Source organism: Ascaphus truei, chromosome 1 (genome assembly GCF_040206685.1).
Source record: "Ascaphus truei isolate aAscTru1 chromosome 1, aAscTru1.hap1, whole genome shotgun sequence".
NCBI classification, from domain to species: domain Eukaryota; kingdom Metazoa; phylum Chordata; class Amphibia; order Anura; family Ascaphidae; genus Ascaphus; species Ascaphus truei.
In genome coordinates this window covers 442,412,549-442,438,317 of record NC_134483.1, presented here as the reverse complement: position 1 = coordinate 442,438,317, position 25,769 = coordinate 442,412,549, and the positions used below count along the sequence as shown (strand labels likewise).

The following is a 25,769-nucleotide window of genomic DNA, read 5'->3' as shown; positions in this document are numbered from 1 at the left end:
GTATCTGTAGTTTTATACTTGCAGTTTAAACATATACGTAACTTATGCGTGAATATCCACAATCATATAGAGATGTGTTAAGCGTTGTCATGCTGAGACATAGATAAATGTGCCATCTTTGAACATCATGTGTTTGCTGTATTTCACAGATGTCGAGGATGAATACATGGGACCAATGTATGATTTCAGATGGCCCAATCGTTATATTAGATGATTGTGACGACTAGCGAACAATTATTATAATAAATATGTAACAATGCTTTCAATGATTGGTGCGCAGATTAACAATCACTACATAATGTTATCCTATAGTGCAAATATTTACTATGCACTTAATTATCATAATGATGTTGCTAAGCACTGAAGTTAGAACTTCTATTGATATTTTTTTCTTTTCTACTAACATTATATGTATAGCCATGTGATATACAGTATGCAACCAACATTATCACTCAGCAAACACATTAATATACTATATATTATAATCTCACGTGCGACTTGTCAAAGAATGTAAATGGTACATAACAACTCGTCGACATTGTATCTGAACGTACACAATAACAATAGTGAGGTGAAAGAAACTGTTTAGTCGTGTGAATGTTATATTATCACCTAAGTTGTATTGGTAACCTAACATGCATGAGCTAATGAATGTTAGGTAAAGATCATTAAACCATTAACTTTTGTGTGTACATTTAATTCACACGAGTAACTATAGTTTAGTGTTATTAGTAAACGTTCAACACATACATAGCTAAGTGAGGCCGATGATAAAGCAACATTATTATGTTGGTTTATATTATTTCTGGTAGAAATACATGCATCACACCAAAACTACAACACACACACACACAGTAGGTTGCTGAAATGTGTGCGAATGTAAATGTATACTTCATTTATGATCATATGTTGACAGTAGTTATAAAGGATCATGATCATTTTGAATAAGTAAAGTGAATGAAATAAAAATTTTAATAACTACATTGTCATTGTGTTGAATGATTTAGGAAAAGTTGAGAATTCCAAAAACTATACTTTGGAATGGTGTTAACATTTTGACAAATGTTAGATGAACGTCAAATCAACACAATTATTTCACTTATACATACACATGTGACAATGTAGTAATGAACATGAAGATGAAGTGAGAGAAGAACTAATCACATACATTGCAATGTTAATGATGTTTAACACATTAGGGTCTTTTCATACAAACATGCATTGAGTGTTAACATCGCTCATGTGCATGAATAGATGTTCTCCTCCCATAATCACTAGCTGAGCAGGGTTTATCCCCTTCTCTCCCCCCACCCCTATATTCCATGAATGGATGTTGTAACGTTGCCAAAATTACATGTTATGTAATGTACGTAATGATAAGAAAACACACTGCACAATAACCACCAAGTGTAGATAAACGCACGGACACAATACAGAAACGACATGTTTCAATTGTCACATCTTTTTCATTACGTTCTGTTTATACATCCCGTAACTATACCTGTATCGAGGTTTGCACATCTTATGACAGATGTGAATTGAAATACACACCATGAGCAGAAATTGGAGTGATATACCTTGAAAAAGAAAACATGAATGAATATAAATCATTGTCATGACATGTTCTTTAAGGACAGCAACACACAGAAGTGACAATTTTGTATGTGATATGAAACAAAATCTATAATACGTCAAATATGATCTTAAATACACAATAGTGTACACATCATTGTGACACACATGTCACACTCCAAAAGAAACATTGTATGTAACCATACTGCACTAGCTATTGACTATCGACATAGTAGGATTATTGTGTATGCATAACCAAAAATAGCATGTACATAAAATATAGATTTTGTACACATTATTTCTTCACGTACACACAACACCTTTTATTGGTAAGAAGTATAATACAACCTGTTGATGAGTGACATACCGGTGCCACATGCAATTGTCCACACAGCAGAGAAGATAAAGGTGTGCGAACCATATTCATCTGTTTCCTAAGTGAATGGTATTTGTACAAATGTATTTATCATTACAATGAATTAATACATCTATGTAGTTCTATGAACATATGTGTATTTGCTTACATGAAAAATAGGTGTTTATGACATTCCGACGTGTCTCCACACCACCGGCTGTTTGCGCAGTGTCAGCTGGTAAATTTAAGGGATGCTCCTCCTCCAAGCCCTGACGTATGTCGGTTTGTACATTATTGCGGAGTGCCAGATTGTGCTAAATGCAACATGCAATGACAATATCTGACACTTTAGCAGGCTTATATTGCAATGCCCCTCCCCCCCCTGTTCTATCTAAACACCGAAATCGTGTTTTCAGAAGCCCAAATGTCCTCTCTATGATGGATAAGGTAGATATATGGGCAACATTGTACCTCTCCTCTGCTTCACATTGAGGGTTTGCCACAGGGGTCCACAGCCACGGCCTAATTCCGTATCCTGAGTCACCTATAATCCATCGTGCCAAAAAATGAAACAATTTGTGTTAACATTATTACATTCAACAGTTCATATAAAAACTAGAGTTGTTTGTTAACACATCATAATATGTACTCACCCACCAGCCAACCAGGTCCAAAATAGCCTTTTTCGAAAGCATGGAAGACTGATGAGTTTCTCAGGATAGAGGAATCGTGACTGGAACCAGGGAATTTGGCTACCACATGCATAATCTTCATCGTGGCATCGCATACCACCTGTACATTCAGGGAATGGTAGTGCTTACGGTTGCAGTAAGCATGCTCACTCTGACTAGGCAGGATCAAAGCAACATGGGTGCAATCTATTGCACCCATCACAGATGGTATCCTGACTATGGTATAAAAGCCATTCCTCACTTCCAGCCACTCTGTGTGCTCTGTAGGAAAATGAATATAATTCCTAGCGCGTCTATTCAGTTCACATAGAAACTGGGTAAAGGCCCGCGAGAATGTAGATTGCGAGACCCCGCCCACTATGCCCACAGTTGTCTGGAATGACGCGGAAGCAAGATAATGTAATGAGCACAGCATTTTAACAAGCCCAGGGACTGCACGACCTCTGGCTGTCACAAAATCTAAATCTCCCCTTATCTCTTCATAAAGAGCTAAGATTGCTGCTGAACTCAAACGATAGCGACTTACAATCTCCTCCTCACTCATCCCATCTAACATGGTTCTCTCCCTGTACAAATGAGGACGAGGCACAACTTCTCTCCTCTCTCTTCTCCTCTCATCTCCTTGCCCTCTCCCTCTCCTGTCTCTGTCCCTGTCCCTTCCTTGGCCTGTGACATCCTCTCCATCAGCAAGCCTCTCGTCCAATAGAATCTTCCTCCGTCTCATAAACATTCGCATCATTTTCAGGTCTGTAGCTGTCAATGCGCAGGTAATTGCCCTCCTTTAAAAACCTGGTGACTTGATGAAGTGCAAGGTGTTACATTAACATATCCAAGTTGTTCACTCCCAACGTGTATCCAGTACCAATTAAAATGATTATTTATGTGTGTTCACCAGGCAATCATGATATTTGAGAAAAATGTAACGTTAAGCTTTGTACAACCATTTATTGTCAAGTATTTCTGGAATGTGTAATGCATGTACCACTTCAGTACGCAACACTCAGTCATCTAATTAGGATACAACCATGACATTGACGTTGAGAAACTACGTTGCAACATGTGTAATTTGGCATGTTATTGTCCCCTGTTCACATGAACTAATTGTAAAATGCATATGCATAATTTAATGCCATCAGGATACTTGCTATTGATTCAGTTTCAATCGTGTAAAAATGAGTAACTATTATAGATGTGTGTATAAGTTAGCATGAAGTGATTCTAATGCATCGTGTACAATGTAAACATGCAATGTTATTGAGTGTTCAATTGCGGACGTCATCAAAAGAGGGAGGTCACAAAGTACATGTAAACATGAAAAAAACAGCTACATTTACATTTGATCATGCGTTACACATTCAAAGCATTCTGTCATGTATACCAACATTACTCTACGCTGGATTTGTTAGATGTGTGAAATCTGTTACATCATATAATAAATTGAAGCACACTTAAGTAACATGTTTAATATGATGTGACCTGTTCCTTTAAGAGTTGAGTATAGGATTTTCCATTGACACATCATAACATTAAGACTAATGTGACACGCAAATCATCATAACATTGAAAAGTACAATGTTATGCCAATAATAAACGTAAGCGCTGACACGATGAAGTGAATGACCTAGACACTGTAATGCCAAGCACATTTTTATTATGAGCAATAGAACGTAAACAGTCATATAATGTTATAAGTCCCCGCTCCATTGACTCCATTGATGTAGAGATGAGTTTTTTTTTCTAAGTGCCGTCCCGGCAACCTTGCCGATCCTTCTCCCCTCCAACTTGCCAACTTTAGTTGGCGGGACCAATTGCCGATGAAATCTCCATTTCTGAGTGCCGATCAGCACCGATAAGCTGATCGGGGCTACTTGAATACAGCCGATTTCTAAAAGTGCCGATAAGTGCCGATAAGTGCCGATAAGTGGGTTATCGGCAGCCGCATGCCGATAAATTTTGAGCACTTATCGGCGCTTACTGAATCTCAAATCCAATTTTGGCGGGAAAATGCCGATAAAAGCCTTATCGGCGCTTACTGCATGAGGCCCTTAGTTCTGTATGGGAAAACTTTGAAGGGTGGGAAATGAAAGCCAGACAGGGTTAGAACATTCTCATACACTGGCGACACATTTAATTGCACTGCGGCCAGATCCGCAAGCCGGGAGATTTCCCGGCTTGCTAGTGGCCGCCCCTCGGCGTGCCGCGCGTCATAGACGCGCGGTCACGCGTCTTCGGGAGCGTGCGCCCCCTGCACGCGCGTCCAGGGGCTCCCCGAGGGAGCCCTGGTGTCCCGCGATCGCGGGACAGCGGCAGGGGGTTCCGGGGGACCCGGCGGACCCGGCAGCGGGAGGGAGAGCGCCCCGATCGGAGGGCGCTCTTCCGCTGCTTCGGCGCGCGCCCGTCACACTCGGGCGCGCGCCAGGCTACTGCTGCGGCACAGAACGGGCAAATGCTCGAATAAACTGTGCCGCAGCAGTACACCACGCCAATTTAGGCCCAGATCCACAAAAGGTGCCAGGCTTCAGGACGCCTTTACTCTCATTCAAATGAATACGTCCAAGATTTCAAAATCTTCCCAATCCTATACTCCAATATACAGAAACATTTTTAAAGCAGTCTTTAAATGAAAGCGGCTTCATTTTTAAAATGTATACTCAAAGATGTTAAAAATGTGTGTCCATGTACAAAATGGAAATGTACCAAACTAGATATACTGTAAATTGACATTTTGAATACTTCTTAGTGTCATTTCAGGAATTGAAAAGTACTAATTTTATGTTTGCATTTTTTTGCAACACTAAAAATATCTGTGTGTTTTATGGGTCCAACTTTCTACTTTCGACTGTTATCCTTTATTGCAATATTAGTATATCTATCAGGCACCAAAAAAATAGATTGGAAGCTCATCTGGGCAGGGACTGTCTGTAAAAAGTCATACAGTATGTGCTGTAAAGTAATTATCTCCCCATGCCTTACGCACCAGAAACATAAGCTCTATGGGGCAGGGACTGTGTCTGTAACAATCGTATGTGTTGCGTCCCATGCACTATACTGTAATTGTATGAAAGTCAAACCGCGCTCATGCTTCCTAGATGAGATCTTGAAGTAGATCAACTCTCCCCTCTTGCTGCTGCTGTGATGTGGAGGCACCCCTCCTCCACTAATAGCTGTCGTAGGAAGACTCCGACGTCAGAAGATATTGGAAAAAACACAGAAGCGCACCAAGGGTTAAGAAATATGTATTACACAGTTAGTATAGTAACAAGTAAAAACTTACATATCATAATAAAAATGTCCAGTAGCGGCCAGTGCATGAATGGTGGGTCCAAAGGGATAGGTAGGCGCAGGAGGTAATAGCTGGAACTCGCAGATCAGTCCCGCGCGCTGGGGCTGACTTGCCCGGCAGAGCTCAGTTCTTACTTCCGGGTTGCGGCTGTTGCAGGATCCATATAGAGCTGCCCTCCAATCGCCTGTGTACTTCACGTCCCACTTGGGTGAGCAGATAGAACCAGCTCAAAGCTTCGTGAGAAACTGGGACTGGTACAGCCAAACGTCTGGACACCAACGTGCACTGTGTGAACTCCGCAACGCGTTTCACACAATTCAGTGCTTCATCAGGCCAATGTAAGAACTGAGCTCTGCCGGGCAAGTCAGCCCCAGCGCGCGGGACTGATCTGCGAGTACCAGCTATTACCTCTTGCGCCTACCAATCCCTTTGGACCCACCATTCATGCACAGGCCGCTACTGGACATTTTTATTATGATATGTTAGTTTTTACTTGTTACTATACTAACTGTGTAATACATATTTCTTAACCCTTGGTGCGCTTCTGTGTTTTTTCCAATATACTGTAATTGTGAAGTGTTTTGAGTCCCATTGGGAGAAAAGCACTATATTAAATAAAGTTATTGAAGAGAAACTTCTTTGATGGCACCTACCTAAATTCTCATAGGACAAAACTCCACCATGGAGATGAAAATGCATCACAATCAGGCAGTGCCCCCACTGGCTCAAAATTCCCAGAGCACTAAAAGTCCTTGATGAAGATGAAAAAGTGATCAGGCGCATGCACGATCATGCGCGCGTGTGCCCCACTGGCTCAAAATTCACACAACACTCAAAGTCGTTCATGCAGACGAAAATGCGATCAGGCAAGCAAACAGTACTTTTATAAGCACACCTGCCACAGTAAATTAAATTATACTCTCAAAAGTCTTTCATTCAATCAAAAACATCAAAATACAATTTCAGTGACAAAGCACAAAGACGTTTCACTTAGAACGCGCATGCTCGGTACACACCCATCTTTTTATTATTTTTATTATTATTATTATTTTACCTTGCCAAGTGATTTTTAGCTCTAATAAACTGTATTGATAATATATCTATTGATTACATATGAAACTAAGAGAATGAATTCTGTTCTTTTGCTAAACTTTAAAAGGAAGTTATTTCAAGATCATATGCACGCATGGGAGAATTGTTTTTAACATTATTTCTGTGCAAATTAAAATTGTAATAATGTAATATTTCCATTCCTTTTTTTTATTTCCTTTTACATGTCAATTTAAAATAAATATGAAAAGCAAATATGAAATCGTTCGGTCAAGACATCAACAGTAATCTCTCTAAAAATAATTGTGCTCGGTCTATGTCCATTTCGTACTCAAGAATGAACAGTAAGTTCTGACGTAAACAAGTGAAGGTGTCTTTTTGAAGTCTTTTTTAAAAGTGGCTGATCATAAAATTTGACCTCAATATTGCCATCACTGAATGCTTCCCTCCTGGTCTCTTCGCCTGTTGAATGATCTCTCCTCGAGAAACTTGCTTTTTGCTGAATTAATGTAATGCCAGAGTTTCCAGGCCGCCTGGCAGGAGATGAAGGGTTTTTCACAAAACAAAAGCATATTGCAGACAGGAAATTTTTCTTGAAGTTTTCATTCATAAAAGCATACACAATTGGATTGCAAATGGAGTTGAAAAATCCAATTATTTGTACTACGGCAAATAGTATCTTGATTGTAACATCATCATAGTCATTTTCAACGTTACCTGGAATGATCCGAAAACATATATTTATGACAGAAGCAGTGGACACAAGCATGTTATTGCAGTTACTGTAGCTAAACTAAAGACATGTTTAGAAAATACTACTTTAAATTCCTGTTTCAGGGACAGTAGTGCAGAGCATTTGTGAGCAATAGGTGGCTTCCTCTGCAGCCCCTACCCCATCTCTCCTTGGTCCCTTCTGCCCTTCATCCTGTTGCAGGAGCACCTGGGGGTAGTATCCCTCAGAAACTTGGGCAATCCAAACACTGAAGGCTTTTATAACCCATCTACATACTCTGACAATCCTTCATTAAGTGAACCCATTCCTGCAACTGCAGGCCTCCCTGGTAGTCGTTCAACATTTTTATGGACATTCTTTTTTCTTTCTGATAATATGTGGGATGTATTCTCTTCTCATTGAGTGTAGATTGTTGTTTTGAGGATTTTATGGCTCATATCAGTCTAGATTTTATTGTGTGCTCCACATTATGTGGAGATATTGTGTATCCCTATAAATGTTTTGTGATATAATGGACTGTTTAAAGCTCTGAGGAAGAACCCATAAGGGTGTGAAAAGTGTTAAGCTTGGTCACCAGTACACGCTGCAGTGCCCTCTATGGCATGTGCTGCAGGAACAAGAACAAGAACCGCCCGTCAATGGGGCCGAGCCCACTAGCTGCCTTGGCGCACAATTTAACGCCGCAATGCACAACCAGATTTTCTGAAGACAAGAAAATTGTCTTCAGAACTAGCGACGGGGTACTGGCAATGCCCCCAGTGGTTCGGCCAATGAGGGTGAACCAGCTGGGTGATGTCATGGCCGAGCCCCGCATCACTGGGCTTTGTGGTGCATGCGTAGTTGGTGCAGTGTTTGAGATTCACGGTCTCGTTCAGGCTAATTCCTGTAGCACATTGCTGAGGGTGACAGCACTTTCAGAACATCCCTGTTACTATGTGGCTGAGGCCTTATATATCTCTTGTTGCACAAATGCCCCCCCGTCATGGCCACACCCCCCATCCGTTTTGGCCACGCTACCCCGCGCCTCCCATCGCTCCCTACAGACAGCAGACCGAGGTTTTAAGCTGTGCACGCGCTGCCAGGACTCCAGGCGCGCGTGCAGCAGCCAACACCGGGGCTGTAGCCTTAGGCTAATAGTATGCTATGTGTCCTATCTGCGGAATAAAAATTTAGGTTTTTTAAGAAACTCCCAGTGTTTCTTTTGCATGGAGGCCAAATGAACTAAGCTCCTTTAGGCTATTTTACCTAACGTTTACCTAAATTAACATTATGATTAAGCTAACGCCTATGCACTAAGGAAAATTAATTCATGTTAACCTTGTGCTATTTCTTAAATAACATATGGTTATTTTATTTTTTTCCCCTTCCACCCCTCCCTCTCCCTCCTTCACTCTCTCCACTATTTTCCTTCACCCTCTCAATCCACCTCCCTCTCTCTCTGTCACGCCCTCTGTACCTCTCTTCCTCTCTTCCTCCCCCACCCTCTCTGGGAAGATTACTTGAAGCTAACCCAAGGTAGTGCTAAGTAAATCTAACGTTAACCCTATCCTAACGAGCTTAATGAAAGACATTGTTTTTACATATAATTAGTTTAGTGGAGTTAAACTCAGGAAAAATAACGTCCGTTACTTATTTAAGTAACCTGATGTTATGTGTCCTGATTTACCAGAGCATAGTACAGTACATCTGGATTTAAAGATGCAATAAAAGGAAGTGAGAAATAATCTGTTAAATAAGGTTACCTGGGAACCATAATTACTATGTTTCAAATGTGCAGAACAGGGCATCCCTCGAGAGAATGAAACGTAAAAAAAGGGCGGAAATCATGTATAAATTTAAAACGGTACAAAAGTAATTAATATAAACCAACTACAGGACAGAAGTAGCAGACATTATTATCCCATTAATGCAAAACAACATATTAATACCATGCTAGCATTTATGTAACTTTATCACGTTAACATGGGGAAAAATGTTGCTACATCTGGTCTGTGAGGTGAATTCAGGTAAGACAGGTACAGCAACCTGCAACTGTCACTGCCAGCCGTATAATAAACAAAGTAGACCTGAAGATATTGGAATAATCATACCAGCAATCACATTATATATATATATATATTGAAGCTCGGCTAACACGGTACTGATACCTCTACATATATATATATACACAGTGGTTGACAAATCACCAAAAAATCTACTCGCCACACAAAAAAATCTACTCGCACCTAGTACCAAACGTGTGCTGCTTGGGCCAATATTTACTCGCCCGGGGGTTAAATCCACTCGCCCGGGGCGAGCAAATGTATAGGTTTGTCGAACACTGTATGTATATATATATATATATATATATATATATATATATATATTATATATATATATATATATATATATATATATAAAAATACATATATACATATAGAAATATATACATACATACATACATACATACATATATATATATCTACAATAAGAGCGTTGTAAGTTCGTTCCGTCTCGCTGTGTGAACAATAAGGCTTCACTGCTGCTGGTGTCACCATCTCAGCGTCTCTCCGGCAACCCGAATGAGCAGCCTGTAGTTCCTATTCAGCACTGCACGTTTTAGGAATAGGTCAGAGAACTTCCTCTCTGTTGTCTGGCTTCTGGCGTCTGAACTGCTCCACCACCGTAGTTCATTGACCACATGACCATACGCGTTTCTTCCGACTCAGCGGATTTCCATCACTTTATTGTTCACACAGCGAGACGGAACAAACTTACCACGGTCTGATACATGCTGGCGCATGGGCATGTCCCATACAATGCTCTTATTTTACTGGCAAAGTGTGAGTGTGCATTTGTCTTTGTTCGTTTCATTAAACCTTTATCATTGCATTTTACACATGGATCGGGCGCTTTTCCTCTTTTTCTTTTTCTAATAGGTATCTGTTGGGAGGTTGTTGACCCCAAGGAAGAAGCTGCCCGGACCACAGTATTCCAATAAGGTTACTTTATATCAAAGACACAGGACATTTTATCTCCTTTTTTGTATATTTGGATATTTTTTTGAACAAAATAATTTTTTTCACAACTTAAACAATTTTTATTATAATTTATTTAATTTTTTTATTACATATCTTTATATGTTGTTTTCACTTATTGCACATTGTTTATATATTTTTGTGTCATCATATATTTTTCACATATATCCATGTAGTTAATACCATTTAATATATTTGTATTGATTGTTAACAGGCATCTGTGATGGGTGTGGTATATTTTGGAAATTCAGTTTCAGTGTCACAGCAATTTGGGTGTATGCTATCACAGGCGCTGTCTATAATCCTTTGTACATACATATATATATATATATATATATATATATATATATATATATATATATACAGTGTTCGACAAACCTATACATTTGCTCGCCCCGGGCGAGTGGATTTAACCCCCGGGCGAGTAAATATTGGCCCAAGCAGCACACGTTTGGTACTATGTGGCGAGTAGATTTTTTTGTGTGGCAAGTAGATTTTTTGGTGATTTGTCAACCACTGTATATATATATATATTAAAAAAAAAATTTAAGCACAAAACCCTAATAGTGTAATATTCTGAAAATAGAACACAGAGTGCACCGGAGGTAAGTATAATATATTTGACAATAATAAAAAAGCATGTAAACCCTTACAGTACAATGTAGTAATATCTGGTGGCTGGTGTCTTCTTTTATGTTCTCGCCCCCTTAGATCTATACCTGATTTATTCTATAAAGTGGTGCTCAGACAGCAACAGGATAACTGAGATTTGGTCGTACTGTAGTTGTGACTGATGATTTGGGGTTATATATGTTGCTTTACATGACTTTATTATGTACTAAATACATTTAGCATTTGTATTTATGAGCCCTGAGTGACCTGTTTAAGTGTTTATGCTGGTTGAATTGCAGCGTCCTTTGAGGTATTTATTTTTGCATTGGCAAATGTAATGCTTCTCAGAACTCAAAACCTAATGAAAGCACTGGCTAAAAATAACATGTCCATTACTTACTGTATTCTATCATCATGTGAACAATGTGAAACGGGGCCCAGCAGACTGCAAAAAGAACTACCACTGTTACCATCATAATGATTGCTCGCTTCTTCTTCCTGAATGAACAAAGCAACAGTTTATGGTGAACATTTACAATGCAGGAACTTTTTCACAGAATTATTTCAGGCTTTTATGTTTACCGCAAAGACAATTGACCAGGTTTCTGAATGTGATGTGTTCTTAAGAAACATATACAGCTCAACCCCGTTATAACGCGATCCGTTACAACGCGAATCTGCTTATAACGCGATGCAAGTGTGGCTCCCAATTTTCGTATTTATGAATACTTTACAACATGATTATTGGTATCTTTAATACTTTATTGTACAATGCATACAATTGTACATTATTTCTAATGCGATCCGCTTATAACGCAATGTGATTCTTTGGACCCCAAGCACAGCGTTATAAGGGGGTTGAGCTGTACTTATACAGTATATGTATTTTTAAGACTGTAGAGAGGATAGCATTGCTAATTTTCACATATCCAAATAAGTTACCTAGGTATTAGATTGGACTCCTTCCTCTCCTTTGTCACAGGAGACCAGGCGTTTACACCTTTTTATCAGGATCATTCATTAAGCATAACAAGATTATTGAATAAATTGTGATTTATTCGCAGAAATAGGCATATACACAGTGAAACAAAAAATACAGATGAAAAGCACACTTATTGGGGGTCTGGGGGTAGAAGACTAGACTGTTCTAGGTGTAGGGAGCTCTAAATAAGAGTTTTACCCTGACCGGGACTTAGCCCAAAACCCTCTGGTTCCCAAATCGGCGTGAAGTTCCACACGCCACTGCTCCCTTCTACTCTGAGAACTTGGACTCTTTTGACCGGGTGTTAGTACCAAACTCCTGGAACTCAAATCGGCTTGGAATTCCAGCCACCATCGGTACGTTTGATTAATAGAACTTGGGCGCTAAAAACGGGACTTAGAATCTGGCGGGCAGATTTTCCTGGCTTGAAAGCGAAGCTGGTTACTCTGCAATTTGCGAAAGAGCAACTTTGAAAAGCCTGCCCGCACATCTGACGCTAGAAATCGCAAACCTGATTGGCTCAGACGTTTCTTATAGTATTTGGAGATTCATTCACAAAATACTACAACCAATCAGCGCGTGGGAACTTTCTCAGTAGCCAATCAGAGCCAAGCAGGTCTAGAAAGCCGGGTCAGTGGGAAATCTGAAATTGCCAAGGGACATGCGTACGTTTGCCACCACCTTCCCTGGCTATCTCATGCCACCAGCTAGGTCAGGCTCCTCCAGGTCTGGCAGAACAAATGGCAGCTCGGACGACTGCCATTGTTCCCAGGATGTGGGTACTTGAGCCCTTCCCTGCCACCAAAATGGCTTTCACACCTATGGCATCCTCTGGCTACTTTGAAGTCCAATGTCTGTAGACTTACTGGCACTAACTTGGTAGCCCTAACAGTCTGTCTTAACATTGGTTCTGAAAGTCTCAGCTCATATGCAGTGCCCTTCAGTACATTACAGCACTATTACAGTATTAATAAAATATACCTTAATACCTGTGTAAGTCTGTGGGTATGGGGAATAGAATAGAAAAAGGCACTTTTATTCCTATCAGCCCTTATTCCACACACTATATCTATGGGACTTAGACTGGACGCTGAGAGTCCCCTCAAAACCTCATATATGGTTGGATCACCCATGAACCCAATATAGGTTCTGGGATACCTGGGCAATAACTGGGGTATCCCCCTTAACCTAGGGACCCCATATAGTTGCAGGGACACTTTTCATCCCTTTGCTCTAATTACCCGATGAACTATGCTGTAGCAGGGAACCCTAGCGGTGAGTCGAGCAAGCATTTCCAAGGGGAGATTTTGCCGGGGCAATGTGCCTGCATGTATCCTAGAATCAGGCATGATTCTCAGGTACATTCTTAGGGAAACTGACAACTCCAGACCCCAACTACCTAGGCAAATTCTGACAACAATTTCTCTGCAAACCCCACCTTGAAACTCATGCCCTACCAATCCCTGCATCCCTAGAAAGGTAAAACACAGAAATTCTTTATTAACGAAAATGACAGGTTATGCATATAACGTTCCTGGGCTCAAGACCTGACTCTTGAACCCTTATACTCGGATCAGGGGTAACCAAAACAGGGCTTGACCTTTATTAAGAGCCTGTTAACCCCCTCACTATCACATCCTTCTCCTGTCACTTTTAATCTTTTTCTAATCTATGGCGTTACTACCTCTGCAACATTTCTGGAATTCAACATGGATATGTCATTTCAGAACTAATGTGGTTATTTATTACACTGCAATAGTACCGATTGTGGCGAAGTCACATTTACTCCCATTGACGTTAATATGAATATCAATGTGCAGTACCCTGCCTCATCAATATTGCAGTTTAATCAATATCACCCTGAAACTCTAAATCATGTCCTTTATCCCTTTTATAGTCCAGCTGTTTGGCTGGACTATACTCCAACCTGATGTATACTCCATCACACATTGAGTAGCCACTCTAACTTTCGTTCCAATTTTGTCCCTTATTCCCTCTACATTGTAAATTCTCATAAACAAGGAACTCATTTCCTCTTTGTATCTGTTTGTGCATGTTTGTCCTTATTTGAATTTGTATGTAACTCTGTTTATGCAATTATTACATTTCTGAACCCCCATTGTACCACACTGTGGAATATGTTGGTGCTTCACAAATAAACAATATTATAGGCTAAAGCAGTAACATTCCGGACATTATTGAAAACCCTGCTCTCTGATTGGTTAAAATTCCAGGCATTATCCAATCAGTAATGCCCGGAATTTAAGCAGCTTGCAATGTGTAGTTTTCAATGTGTTTATTTCCAGCCAATCAGCTTTCAGAACAGCTGAGACAGGGCAGGGGATTCGTCTGAATTAAGTAATAGCTCTGAGACAGGACAGGGGATTGGTCAGGACGTATCAGCCACGGGTTGACTCCTCCCCCTCCCGAGCTGACTGAGATTTTCTGAGCAGATTCAGTTGAATTGGAGGGGGGGGGGGGGGTCTGCAAAGAAGTAAGTGGCTGTCTGCAGTTTCTTTGTGGCTGCAGTTTGTGTGTGAGTGTGTTAGTAGCAGTGTGTGTGTGTGTGTGCTGTGCTGTTGTGTTGTATATCGGTGTAGAGGTTCTGTGTGTGTGTGTGTCAGTGTCAGCAGCAGTGTTTATGGGTGTAGCATGTGTGTGTAGCAGAAGTTTTTGTGTGTGTGTGTGTGTGTGTGTGTGTGTGTGTGTGTGTGTGTGTGTGTGTGTGTGTGTGTGTGTGTGTAGAGGTGCTGAGTTGTGTGTAGAGGTGAAGTGTTGTGTGTGTGTGGGGGGGGGGGGTGTAGAGGTGCTGTGTTGTATGTAGAGGTTGGGGGGGAGAGTGCAAAGTTTAGTAAGTGGCTGCATTTTTGATTGTGGCTGCAGTGTGTGTGTGTGTGTGTGTGTGTTGTGCTGATGTATGTGTAGCAGTAGTTTGTGTGTCTATAGAGCTCCAGTGTGTGTGTGTGTGTGTGTGTGTGTGTGTGTGTGTGCGTGTGTGTGTGTGTGTGTGTGTGTGTGTGTGTGTGTGTGTGTGTGTGTGTGTGTGTGTGTGTGTGTGTGTGTGTGTGTGTAGAGGTGCTGAGTTGTGTGTAGAGGTGAAGTGTTGTGTGTGTGTGTGTGTGGGGGGGGGGGGTGGGTGTAGAGGTGCTGTGTTGTATGTAGAGGTTGGGGAGGAGAGTGCAAAGTTTAGTAAGTGGCTGCATTTTTTATTGTGGCTGCAGTGTGTGTGTGTGTGTGTGTGTGTGTGTTGTGCTGATTTATGTGTAGCAGTAGTTTGTGTGTCTATAGAGCTCCAGTGTGTGTGTGTGTGTGTGTGTGTGTGTGTGTGTGTGTGTGTGTGTGTATGTGTGTGTGTGTGTGTGTGTGTGTGTGTGTGTGTGTGTGTGTGTGTGTGTGTGGTGATTGATTGATTGATTGAGAGAGATTGTGTGTGTTGTAATGCAGTGGTGCGCAAACTGGGGGGGCAATGAGGCGCAAGATTATTTAGGGGGGCGCAGGCGGCATGCGGCGAAAACTGGGTGCGCGGGCCGGCAGACGCTGTGCACGGGAGTACGAAAAAGATGTGTGCGGGTGACTGAACAGGATAGTGCAGGTGGCGGCCACGTGATGGTGTGTGAGCACACGCGCAGGGGCTTCAGAGGTACGAGGAGGAGCACGCCCGAGCACGGTGAAGTCAATCGCCCCCCCTTCCGGTGTCTGCCCTGCAATAGCGCTGTGGTCCTTCTCTCCTCCGCTGGCAACCTGCTTCGCTGCAATCCTCTGCAAGTGAAAGGGTAGGCTGCCACTATATCAATCATACTATGAATGTACAGAAATAATGTAAAAAAAAAGTGAAAACACAACATTGAAAACGGAAAAAAATAAATAATACATAATACTGTAGGTAGGAGTGTGGATGACAATTGGGATAGCAAGACAAAAAAGGGGGGGGAGAGGGAAGGGAGGTAGCAAAGTGGTGGATGAATGCCCCCCCAAAAGGATTGCCTTTGTGCACATACGCTCTCCCAAGCTTGGCGCTTCGGGAGACAAACAAAATTGACTTTGAAGTGCGCTCAGCAGCAGTCAATACACACACACACAGCCACACACAAACACACACAAATAGCCCCGATCCACGCTTGCAAAATTATGCAGGACACCCTGTGCTCATGCTTGGAGAGTTGGTGATGTCACAGCTCTCAGCGGAAGCGTGGACGCAGCCTAATTTTGCAAGCGCAAGCTGTTGAAATATGTAAGTATTTAGACATATTTGGATTTATATTGTATGCCGTTTAATAAAGGTTTTTTTTTTTTTTTTTCATGTGATTTTGATTACATCGGGCAGCGGGGGCCCAAGAAATTTTATGGATGAAAAGGAGGGCTCGGCATAAAAAGTTTGCTCACCCCTGTACTAGTGAACCCAACTTTCCAATTATTTGGAACAAATAGCATAATGTAAATGCATTGACATTTTGTTCTTTGCCTAAGTGTTTACTGACACTTTGTAAAGCAATAGGGCGCTTTCCCAGATGGTGAAATTGGGTCTTCTTCTGTAATTCCATTGATACAGCATTTGTTACATTATGTACCTCACTATTCCCAGCCCCTCACTATTCCCCACGTCCATTTCTGTATACATCTCTCTCAATTCCTAAAGTCAGACTCAGTCTTTTCCTTGCAACTTTCTGATTTCTCCATGCCATTTGCTTACTTTTTCTGTGGACTATTCCATTTTAAAGATATTAAGGGGATCCATCACTTTGCCTTTTTATAAGGTAATGAATCACCTGCTGGAACAAAGTACTGGTCCTAAATTGATACATTTTGGCAAATTAGATACTTAAACTGTTTGCAACTAAGGATTAGAAAAGTGCTTTCAATAGCTGGTATGTACAGTATTTAAATGAACAAACCTGGATATTTTGGACATCTCATTTCCATGAATGGTTTGCAGTACTGAAGCATCTCCTACTCTTTTTTTAATCCACAGTTCAAAGCCAATTTTACTGTATAGTAGAAGCATCAACGTAAGAGGTAGGAGGAAGATTATCACTAGAATAAATGTTGTATAGATTTTCTGATGCACTTGTCTGGTCCATTCTTCTAAGCAGCACACATATTGTTTTTCAAATAAAAAGTCATATTTAACCTAAAAAACAATTGTACATTTTTTTTAATAAACCTAGCATGTAACAATATGAATATTGCATGAAGGCATTATTATGATATGTAACATATTCTACGAGATGTACCATGCATTCTTATTAGAATGTAGTCAATTACACATTACATGTATACATCAAAGCCCCGCTTCTCGGCGATCTGCTGATACGGCGGTACCAAGAAGGGGGCCACCATGTCTGCACATACAGAACGGGCCGGTCTGAGGTCGCGCATGCACAGAATGAGGGGTTTTCCGAGGTTGCGCATGCGTAGAAGGGCGAATTGCCGGTCTGCGCATGCGCGCACAAACCGAAAATCGCTGGTTCCGCTTTCCACAGATTTTCGATTTGCGTCGGGCCCTTAGAACGGAACTGCCGCATGCCCGGGGCCCTCCTGTATATCTATTTGGATATTATTCTTTGTAAATTTGTCAAAAACATTGATACATTAGTTTTCATAATGAGGAATGTTCATTTGGGGAAACTACAGTACACAGTAGCTATGTTAATGGTATAAATAATGCATTAAGTTCAGTGTACTGTACTTTTCTATTTTTTTTAATTGTCTAGTAAATATATGCAGTAATACATATACAACACAAGGGTGCACTGATGTTTTGGTTTTAAAACTTTTTTCCATTTTGTTCACATTTTTATAAAAATGTGTGTTTTGTTTCTCAAAAAGTTTGACGATTTTATAAAACAGAAACCACAAAAAACTAAAATAAATAAATACATTTAAGACACCAAAAGAAAGAAAGAAACAAATCTGAGCATGAGCCTTTTTTTGGGGTGAGGCTAAAATTTGACTCTGATTAGAAAACTCAGACTTCGAATCGAATGCCGAATTCTCAAACTGCCTCACCCAAAATTCCAATCGTATATTGAATCTGTAAAGTTCACATTTCAAACCTTAACATGTCTATCATTCATATACATGGAATACATATGAATGAGAGTAGTAAAATGATTGTGTGCTAAAAGGGAGTAACTTGCAAATGAAAGTGAGAAGATTCTGAATGAATTAGAAACCACTTAATGCATAATAGGTGAATGTGACTGCATAACGAAAACCTATCTGTATTAGCTTGAATTCAATGCACTTTTATGAATTGTGGATTCATAAATAACTCAAGATCTCTTTTAACAATTGAGTGAAGTTATGGGTCCTGCATAACTACCAGTCAGTAAGATTATTCCCTGTTTGAAAACTGTGTATGTAACACTGCACATGTCAAAGTGAGCTAAAAAAAAAAAAAGTGTCTCAGAAAAGCAAAATGGACAATTCTAGATGTATAATGTCACAAACTGGATTTATTTATTTGCTATAGAAAATATAAATGGCTCTTTATCAGGGTCCATTACATCATTGACATAAAATGTTGATCTAAGGGAAAACTCTACTCATTGTTTTTTTTAAATGTTTAATGTTATACTATTTATTAATTGCACTTTCTGCAGATTGCTCTATTGCTCATACTGTATTCCAGGAAGGTTTCTCTATTATCCCCATTCTGCTTAAGCTTATTCCACCCCCATTCTTGCTGTTGCTCTCTATGATCTCATACAGTACGTCTTCTGTTCTACTACCTATTCCTCCCTTCTAGCTCTCTTCCCATCTTCCACTCTACAGTACTTTCTCCCAAATTCCCTTTCTTCTTTTCCTTATAAAAATATGGCAGATGTGATTAATACTTCTAAGAATATAGTGATATAAAATTCTATCAATTATTATATATAAAAGTATAGTGTTATTTTATGTGCAAAATATTTATAAATGATTAAACAAGTTTAACGTAATAGTCTTACATATAGTTACCTCTAGTCGCTGTACGTGCCACATGGGTATACCAATCAAAGCTGCTATTAACCACACGATACCTGCAAAGCAGTTTTTTTTTAGATTATTCCCCAAAATATGGTTTACTTTCTCCAATATCTTCTTTAAATTGCACAATAATCCAGGCATAAATACAAATATTAGATATATGTAAAGTGTTGCATCAAGTAGGGATTTGTTTAAAAGCTTTCTTTTCATTAACGTTTGTAATCTGTTCAAGGTAATTAATTATACATGACTAAATTATACATTCCTCAAGAAGCAATACAATAATTGTTTGATAATGCTTTATTTCAAGAAGATAGTATATGAATGTAATTTGGAACTCCTTTGTGCTATAAAATCTACAAGAAGTCTAGGTCAATTTAATTAAACTTAATAAGCTTACAAAGTATGTTGCACATTTAATAATTTTCATTCTCGGTGTCAACTAACAAACACATACTATACGTTGACTGCATTCCAGACAGCATCACTACAGCCTCAAATGTGTTAATTGAGCCAAAAAATGCCTTTCATAACACAAAATGTCTCTTTTACAAAGACTTTAATTATAGGTTTACTATGTAAAATTGGTGTTCTGATCACTTATTAATGTACAGATTATTAAACGCTACAAATCGCAAATGTATGAATAATTGATTTAGCTGCAATAATTATTTAGATAAAATATTCTCACCAAGCATAGTAAAAGCTCTTCGGTTTGTGTACTGCCATTTCATTTTCAGTGGATGTATGATCCCCTGATGTCTTTCCACGGCAATGCAAGTCATTGTGAGGATTTCAGTAACAATGGCTGTAGTCTGAACAAATGGAACCATCTTGCAAGCAAAGGCACCTGCAAGAGTTTAAAAGAAATCTAATTTACACACCATGTATAATGAGCATCATCACAAGACAATTTAACATAATAACATATTAACATGAATTGTTTGCCATTGTTAAAATGTATATGTTCTCATTACAACAAGCTTTTTTCCTGTTACAATGCTTGTACAGTAGGCGATGTGTGCAGAGATGACAGGAGACTTGCTTTTGGAAAAAATGAATGCTTTTATTCAGCTAAAGTTTTAGCAGCATAAAGTACAGGCTTTTCCTAGCCAAAGTCCAGGAATATAAAGTATAGGCATTTCTGAGGCCAAAGTGCAGCTTCACCCAGCGTATGAAAGTTTATATACTTCTATACACACCTACAAAGATATCAGATACTCATTTGTTCCTATGTATCTTGTACATTTACATATGGACTGCACGCCCTGGTATCCCTATGAATTAAGGACACATACATGTGGTCTGTACGCAAACCAGGAAGAGACAGAGAAATACTTCCCTTTACTACTTTTTAAACCCTTGCTAGAGTCAGGTGGGCTGGTTAGTAGTCCTGCCTTCCTCCTGGGAGTAATTAACCACTACGTGGCAGACACACAACACCTCTAGCTCCCCAACTGTTTGTGGGTAGATAGAGTTACCACGAAGCCCGTCTTTCTACTCCTTCTCGAGATATAATTGTTAGTCGAAAGGGAATGGGTGGAGACACAGGTAGCACCAAGTTAACCTAGAGTTGGAGTCTTCCCTTTTCTTATTCTTTTATTTCCAGTCCATCAAAACCCAACTCTTCTTTTCAGTCTTAGGCCTCGGGCATGGTCAGCGCTTATGCGCTGAGCCGTGCTGAGGCGCGCTGCTGCTCGGCACTGAGCCCCTGCAGCCGCAATGAGAGAGGCTTTAGCAGGGGCTCGCTTACACTTCCGCAAGCGTGCAGAAGCGTAAGTCTTAGAAAATGTTTAAATTGAAGCTCTCAAGGGAGCGCAGGGCCAGTCACGTGAGCGGTTCGCCCAATGAGGGTGAACCAGCTCTGTGACGTCACAACCCCCCCCCTGACACACCCCCGGACGGCGCGCGGTCTAAGGCCAGGGAAAGCACCCGCTTTCCCTCAGCCTCAGCACGCCTCCGCCCGGCACAATTCACCATGGACGCAGCCTTATCTGTGTTTTCCACACTTTCTGATTTCCGATGGGATATATGGATCGGGTTCTCCTTAGTGCAAGGTCTTTTCCTAAGACCATCTTCACGCCTACCAGAATATTTGTTTTTTCCCATTGGGGCAATTATCTGGTACTCAGTTTCAGAAGCAAAAATAGTTTAATGGGCACAATGTGTAGTTGAGGTTGACGAGAACACTGGTGACAAAGTCCTTGTAACCTGTGCACTCGAACAGTGTCTTTTCAAGTACTCGGTCTAGCTCGGCACATCTGGCATTTTGGGGGGAGTTAGCTCAGCCTGCCTCTGTTGCTCGAGATTTGCGAACCACAGCTTTTCCACACTGTGCTTAGCTTCTTCAACCCTGTGGAGGACAACTTGCACCATCTCATCTTTTTATTTCTCTAACTCTTTTCTTATTCGCTTGGTGACCAGGTTTCCTATGCGTAATGCTGTCTCCTTCTCATCGTCACTGGCAAGACCACCCGTATCTGACTCAGCCTTCATGAGCTGCAGCAAAAACCTTGGTTTTTCTACTTTGTATTCTGTGGAAAGTAGACTTTAGCACTGCAACAGTGTCATTGGAGATGAGGCAGTTCACACCTTTTTAACTGGGATCATTCACTGAGCAAAACAAGGTAATTAAATAAATTGTAGTTTATTCGCACAAATTCGCGTACACACTATGATACACAAAATACAGATGAAAAGACACACTTACTGGGGATCTGGGGTAAAAAAATAGACTCTCCTAGGTGCAAGGAACTCTAAATAAAAGTTTTACCCTGACCTGGACTTAACCCGTAATCGCCTGCTTCCCTAATCGTTGTGAAGTTCCACACGCCAACGCTCCCTTCTCTTCTGAGAACTTGGACTCATTTGATCGCGAGCTACAACCGATTTTCTGGAAACGAAATCGGCATCAAATCCCAGCCGCAACCGCTACGTTGGATTTTGAGAACTTCGGTGGAAAAACGCTGGACTTAGAATCTGACAGGCAAGCTTTCCTGGCCGGTTGCTCTGCTATTCACGCAAGAGCAACTTTCAAAAGCTCACCCGCGCTCTTAGCAGCACTTCTAACTTTCCTTATTCTACTTGTTTCTTCACGTTTTATGCAGCTGCGGTGGCCATTATTCTAAAACTTCACGGTGACGATTTTGTGTGCTCTGCTGTATTCCACGCAGCATGAACGCAGCCAATAGTTTCAGGCACCCGCACTCATCGTGATTGCTTTGTTGAATTTCATGGATTCTGTTTCTTTGGGTGCAATGAAATGAATGAATTGCAATGTGTACAGTACTGTGCTACTGTGTCAATTTAAGGTGTTTAAAAACAAGAACTCTAAAATGCAATTTTCTGCACTCGCCGCACTCGCGTCTTAAGGCGGTAAGGTTGGAAGACATCACGTGCCATGACAGGGGTATTCCGAGCAGTGCACGGGCGAAGTTTTAGAATAACGGCCGCTGTAGCTGTACGTCATGGAGCTTCTCATTTCTTTCACTTACCTGGTCAGTCAAATCTGAAATCTCCTCTTCATATTTCTGTTCTTTCATTTTACAGTCCCTTAATCACTCAGGACCTTTTTATAGGTATCCTTCATTGTACACACCTCTGTGTTGAGACTACGGACCTCCTTCTGAAAGACTTCCAGCTCTATATTGCCTTGGGGCATCTGGAAACTATGTCATTCCCAGGATGAACCAGCCAGTCGTTCTAGACCGCAGAACATCCTGGCTCCTTACTGACATGGCAGGGTCATCTGCGAATGTTTCTGCAATTTCCACGGTAAGCAAAGAACCTATTTTCTTTTTCTGTCTCTTCCGCTTTACCCTGTCAGAATTTGATGCATCAGTAATACTGAGATCCACATCATTGCTTGAAACATCTGCACGTTCACTGCTGGTGCTGCTCTTTCCACCACCATTCATGTTCAAGGACATACAGTAGGGAGATGGCTCTTCCGGGTGACAAGGCTCATTATAGTTCCAGCATATGAAAATGATGTTGTTGTGTCTCGCTGTCGCTGAGCAGCTTAGACTGATTTATCAAACCACCGATTTAAACTTTTTCACTTTTATTCTGGTGTATTCTTCACACTGACCACTATGGCATCAATACTTTTCCTGTATATGCTTTGGTAGATCAGCCTCTGTAGCTGTCTTATTTCTGTTGAAAAAATTATTGCAAACAACTAAAACTTTTCCTGATGGTCTCCGGGGCCCCTTTCAAAATCCAAGGACCACATCTAGAATCTCACTTCTAACACCAACTGTAGGCGATGCATGCAGAGGTGAAGACAGGAGACTTGCTTTGGGAAAATAACGTAGGCTTTTAATCAGCTGAAGTTTTAGCAACAAGTACAGGCTTTCCCAAAGTTCTGCAATATAGAGTTCAGACTTTTAAGCCAAAGTTCAGCTTCATCAGTGCATGAAAGTCTATTTATGTCTATAGACATCTAAATACAGTAGATACCAGAGGTCCCTATGTATCTGGGACATAAGCATATGGACTGCACGCCTTGGTGTCCCTATGAATCAAGGACACCCACATATCGTTTGTATGCAAACCAGGGAGAGACCAAGAAACACTTCCTTACCCTACCTTTAAAACCCTTGCTAGAGTCAGGTGGTCACATTAGTAGTCCTGCCTTCCTCTAGGCAGTAATTAACTATGACCTGGCCAATTGCTCTAGCTGTTGTAAACATGTTTGTTACTAAATTAATGTCATGCGCAGTATTCACTAAAGTACAAAATGTAACGTTGACTAAGTTTTACTGCTATAAAAAGTATAGCATTATCCATAACAGTCATCAGTGCAAGAAAGACTAAATGAACTGGAGAACCAAATGTACTGTAATTCTATGGGCCCGTTCCTACACATTAAGCTCTCAATTGCAAGGTAATTAAAGGGATACTGACGTCTTAATGGGGTGAAGGGTGTACTGTAGTTGCCCCGGGGAGGGTGGTTAGGTCTCCCAGGAGGGTTGAGGGATGGGTTAACTTCTTAATTACCTTAGGGTATAGATAACCACAGTGACAATCAATTCATTTTTTGTCTGTTTGTTTTTATTTATTTGTAATGTATTATATTGTTTACATTTTATTTTTTTTATGTTGCCCATTAGTTGCCAATGTGTTTATCTCTGCCCCGAATGAGGATATGGATAACCACATTGACAAAAATGGGTTTATTGCCAACTGAGTATTGTATATATTGTACTGTAAAGTCAATTGTATTTTATTGTATTTCAACACAAATGGGCAAAAGCTCTATTAGCCATATTTGGCTAATAGTACTTTTGCCCATTTGTATGTGTTGTGATTGGGATAAAGCGGGTGGGGTATGGGTGCAGTGGCCCCAGGAAGGGTGGTTGTCTCCCGGGTGGGTAGCGGTGGGTGGTGGGGTTAACCCGTTAATTACCATAATGGTTAAGAACTGCTAAGGTGATTAAGGGGTTATAGGCCAGCAGCTAGTTTTTTTATTTTACTGTTGCTGCCCATGGAGGAGGAAGACATGGAGGAGGAAGACAAGGAGGACCATAAGGATGAGGATGGCCTTTATCCTAGCAGGGGTAAGTGCAACGTTTATTTACTATACACATGCAGCTGCTGTTATCCGATCCTTTCTCTGAGCCGTTTTCGTAAAGTCTGCTGTATTCCATGCAGCATTCACTCGTTAATCTTCCGTGAAGACTGCCAATCACACCTCTGTTTACCATTGTTGATTTCCTTGATTACTTGGATCCTGATTTGTTTGGGTGCCGTTCTTCGCGTATCCGCTTTATGGCAAAAGTGAATCCCTTTGCATAGACTATCCAGTGGATAGTGTGTAGTTAATGTGCAGGTGTTTAAAAAACAGATACAAATAGTGTCAATTACAGTGATCCATTGTAAATTGACCTTGATTGCTGAAGACGTTATCAAATGTAGGCGTTTAAGAATTAAAATCTCAAAAGAACATGTTTTGGCCATTATTATACATTGCTATGCCTGTACAATTGCTGAATGGACATACACTGAACATCATTTCAAGTCCTTATACTAAATCGGACTGTAGTTACAGATGCAGCGGCTGTTATTCGAACAAATCACGGAGCCGTTTTCATGTGCTCTACTGTATTCCAAGGGGCATTAACGCGGCCAATCACCCAAGGCACCCGTTTTTATAACGGTTGCTTTGTTTGAAATTCATGGATTCTGTTTCTTTGTGTGCAATAAAATGAATGAATTGTAATGAGTACTGTACTGTGCTGTGCTACTGTGTCAATTTCAGGTGTTTAAAAACCAGAACACTAACATGCCATTTTCTGCACTCGCGTCTTAAGTCGGTATGGTTGGAAGACATCACACGCCATGCTTGGGTATTCCGAGGTATACAACGCGTGAAGTGTTCGAATAACGGCCGCTGCATCTGTATGCATATTTCGTTTTTACTGCAGTTAATGCTGGAACAGATAAGAAGTTGACTTTAGCAGAGATATATGGCTATATCAATGGCAACTATGATTTCATCAA

General features: G+C 40.6%; 1 protein-coding gene across 1 annotated transcript in view; it reads right to left on the bottom strand.

The window, feature by feature from the left end:
* Positions 1–7,161: 7,161 nt before the first annotated feature.
* Positions 7,162–25,769, bottom strand: part of QRFPR (pyroglutamylated RFamide peptide receptor) — an 86,016-nt gene continuing 67,408 nt past the window's right edge. The window contains exons 2-6 of the mRNA XM_075578273.1: positions 19,957–20,115; positions 19,257–19,318; positions 17,189–17,424; positions 11,715–11,812; positions 7,162–7,669 (exon numbers count right to left, since the gene is read on the bottom strand). Coding sequence (XP_075434388.1) covers positions 7,284–7,669; positions 11,715–11,812; positions 17,189–17,424; positions 19,257–19,318; positions 19,957–20,115 — 941 coding nt within the window. The 3' untranslated portion in view covers positions 7,162–7,283. The remainder of the gene's footprint in view (positions 7,670–11,714; positions 11,813–17,188; positions 17,425–19,256; positions 19,319–19,956; positions 20,116–25,769) is intronic.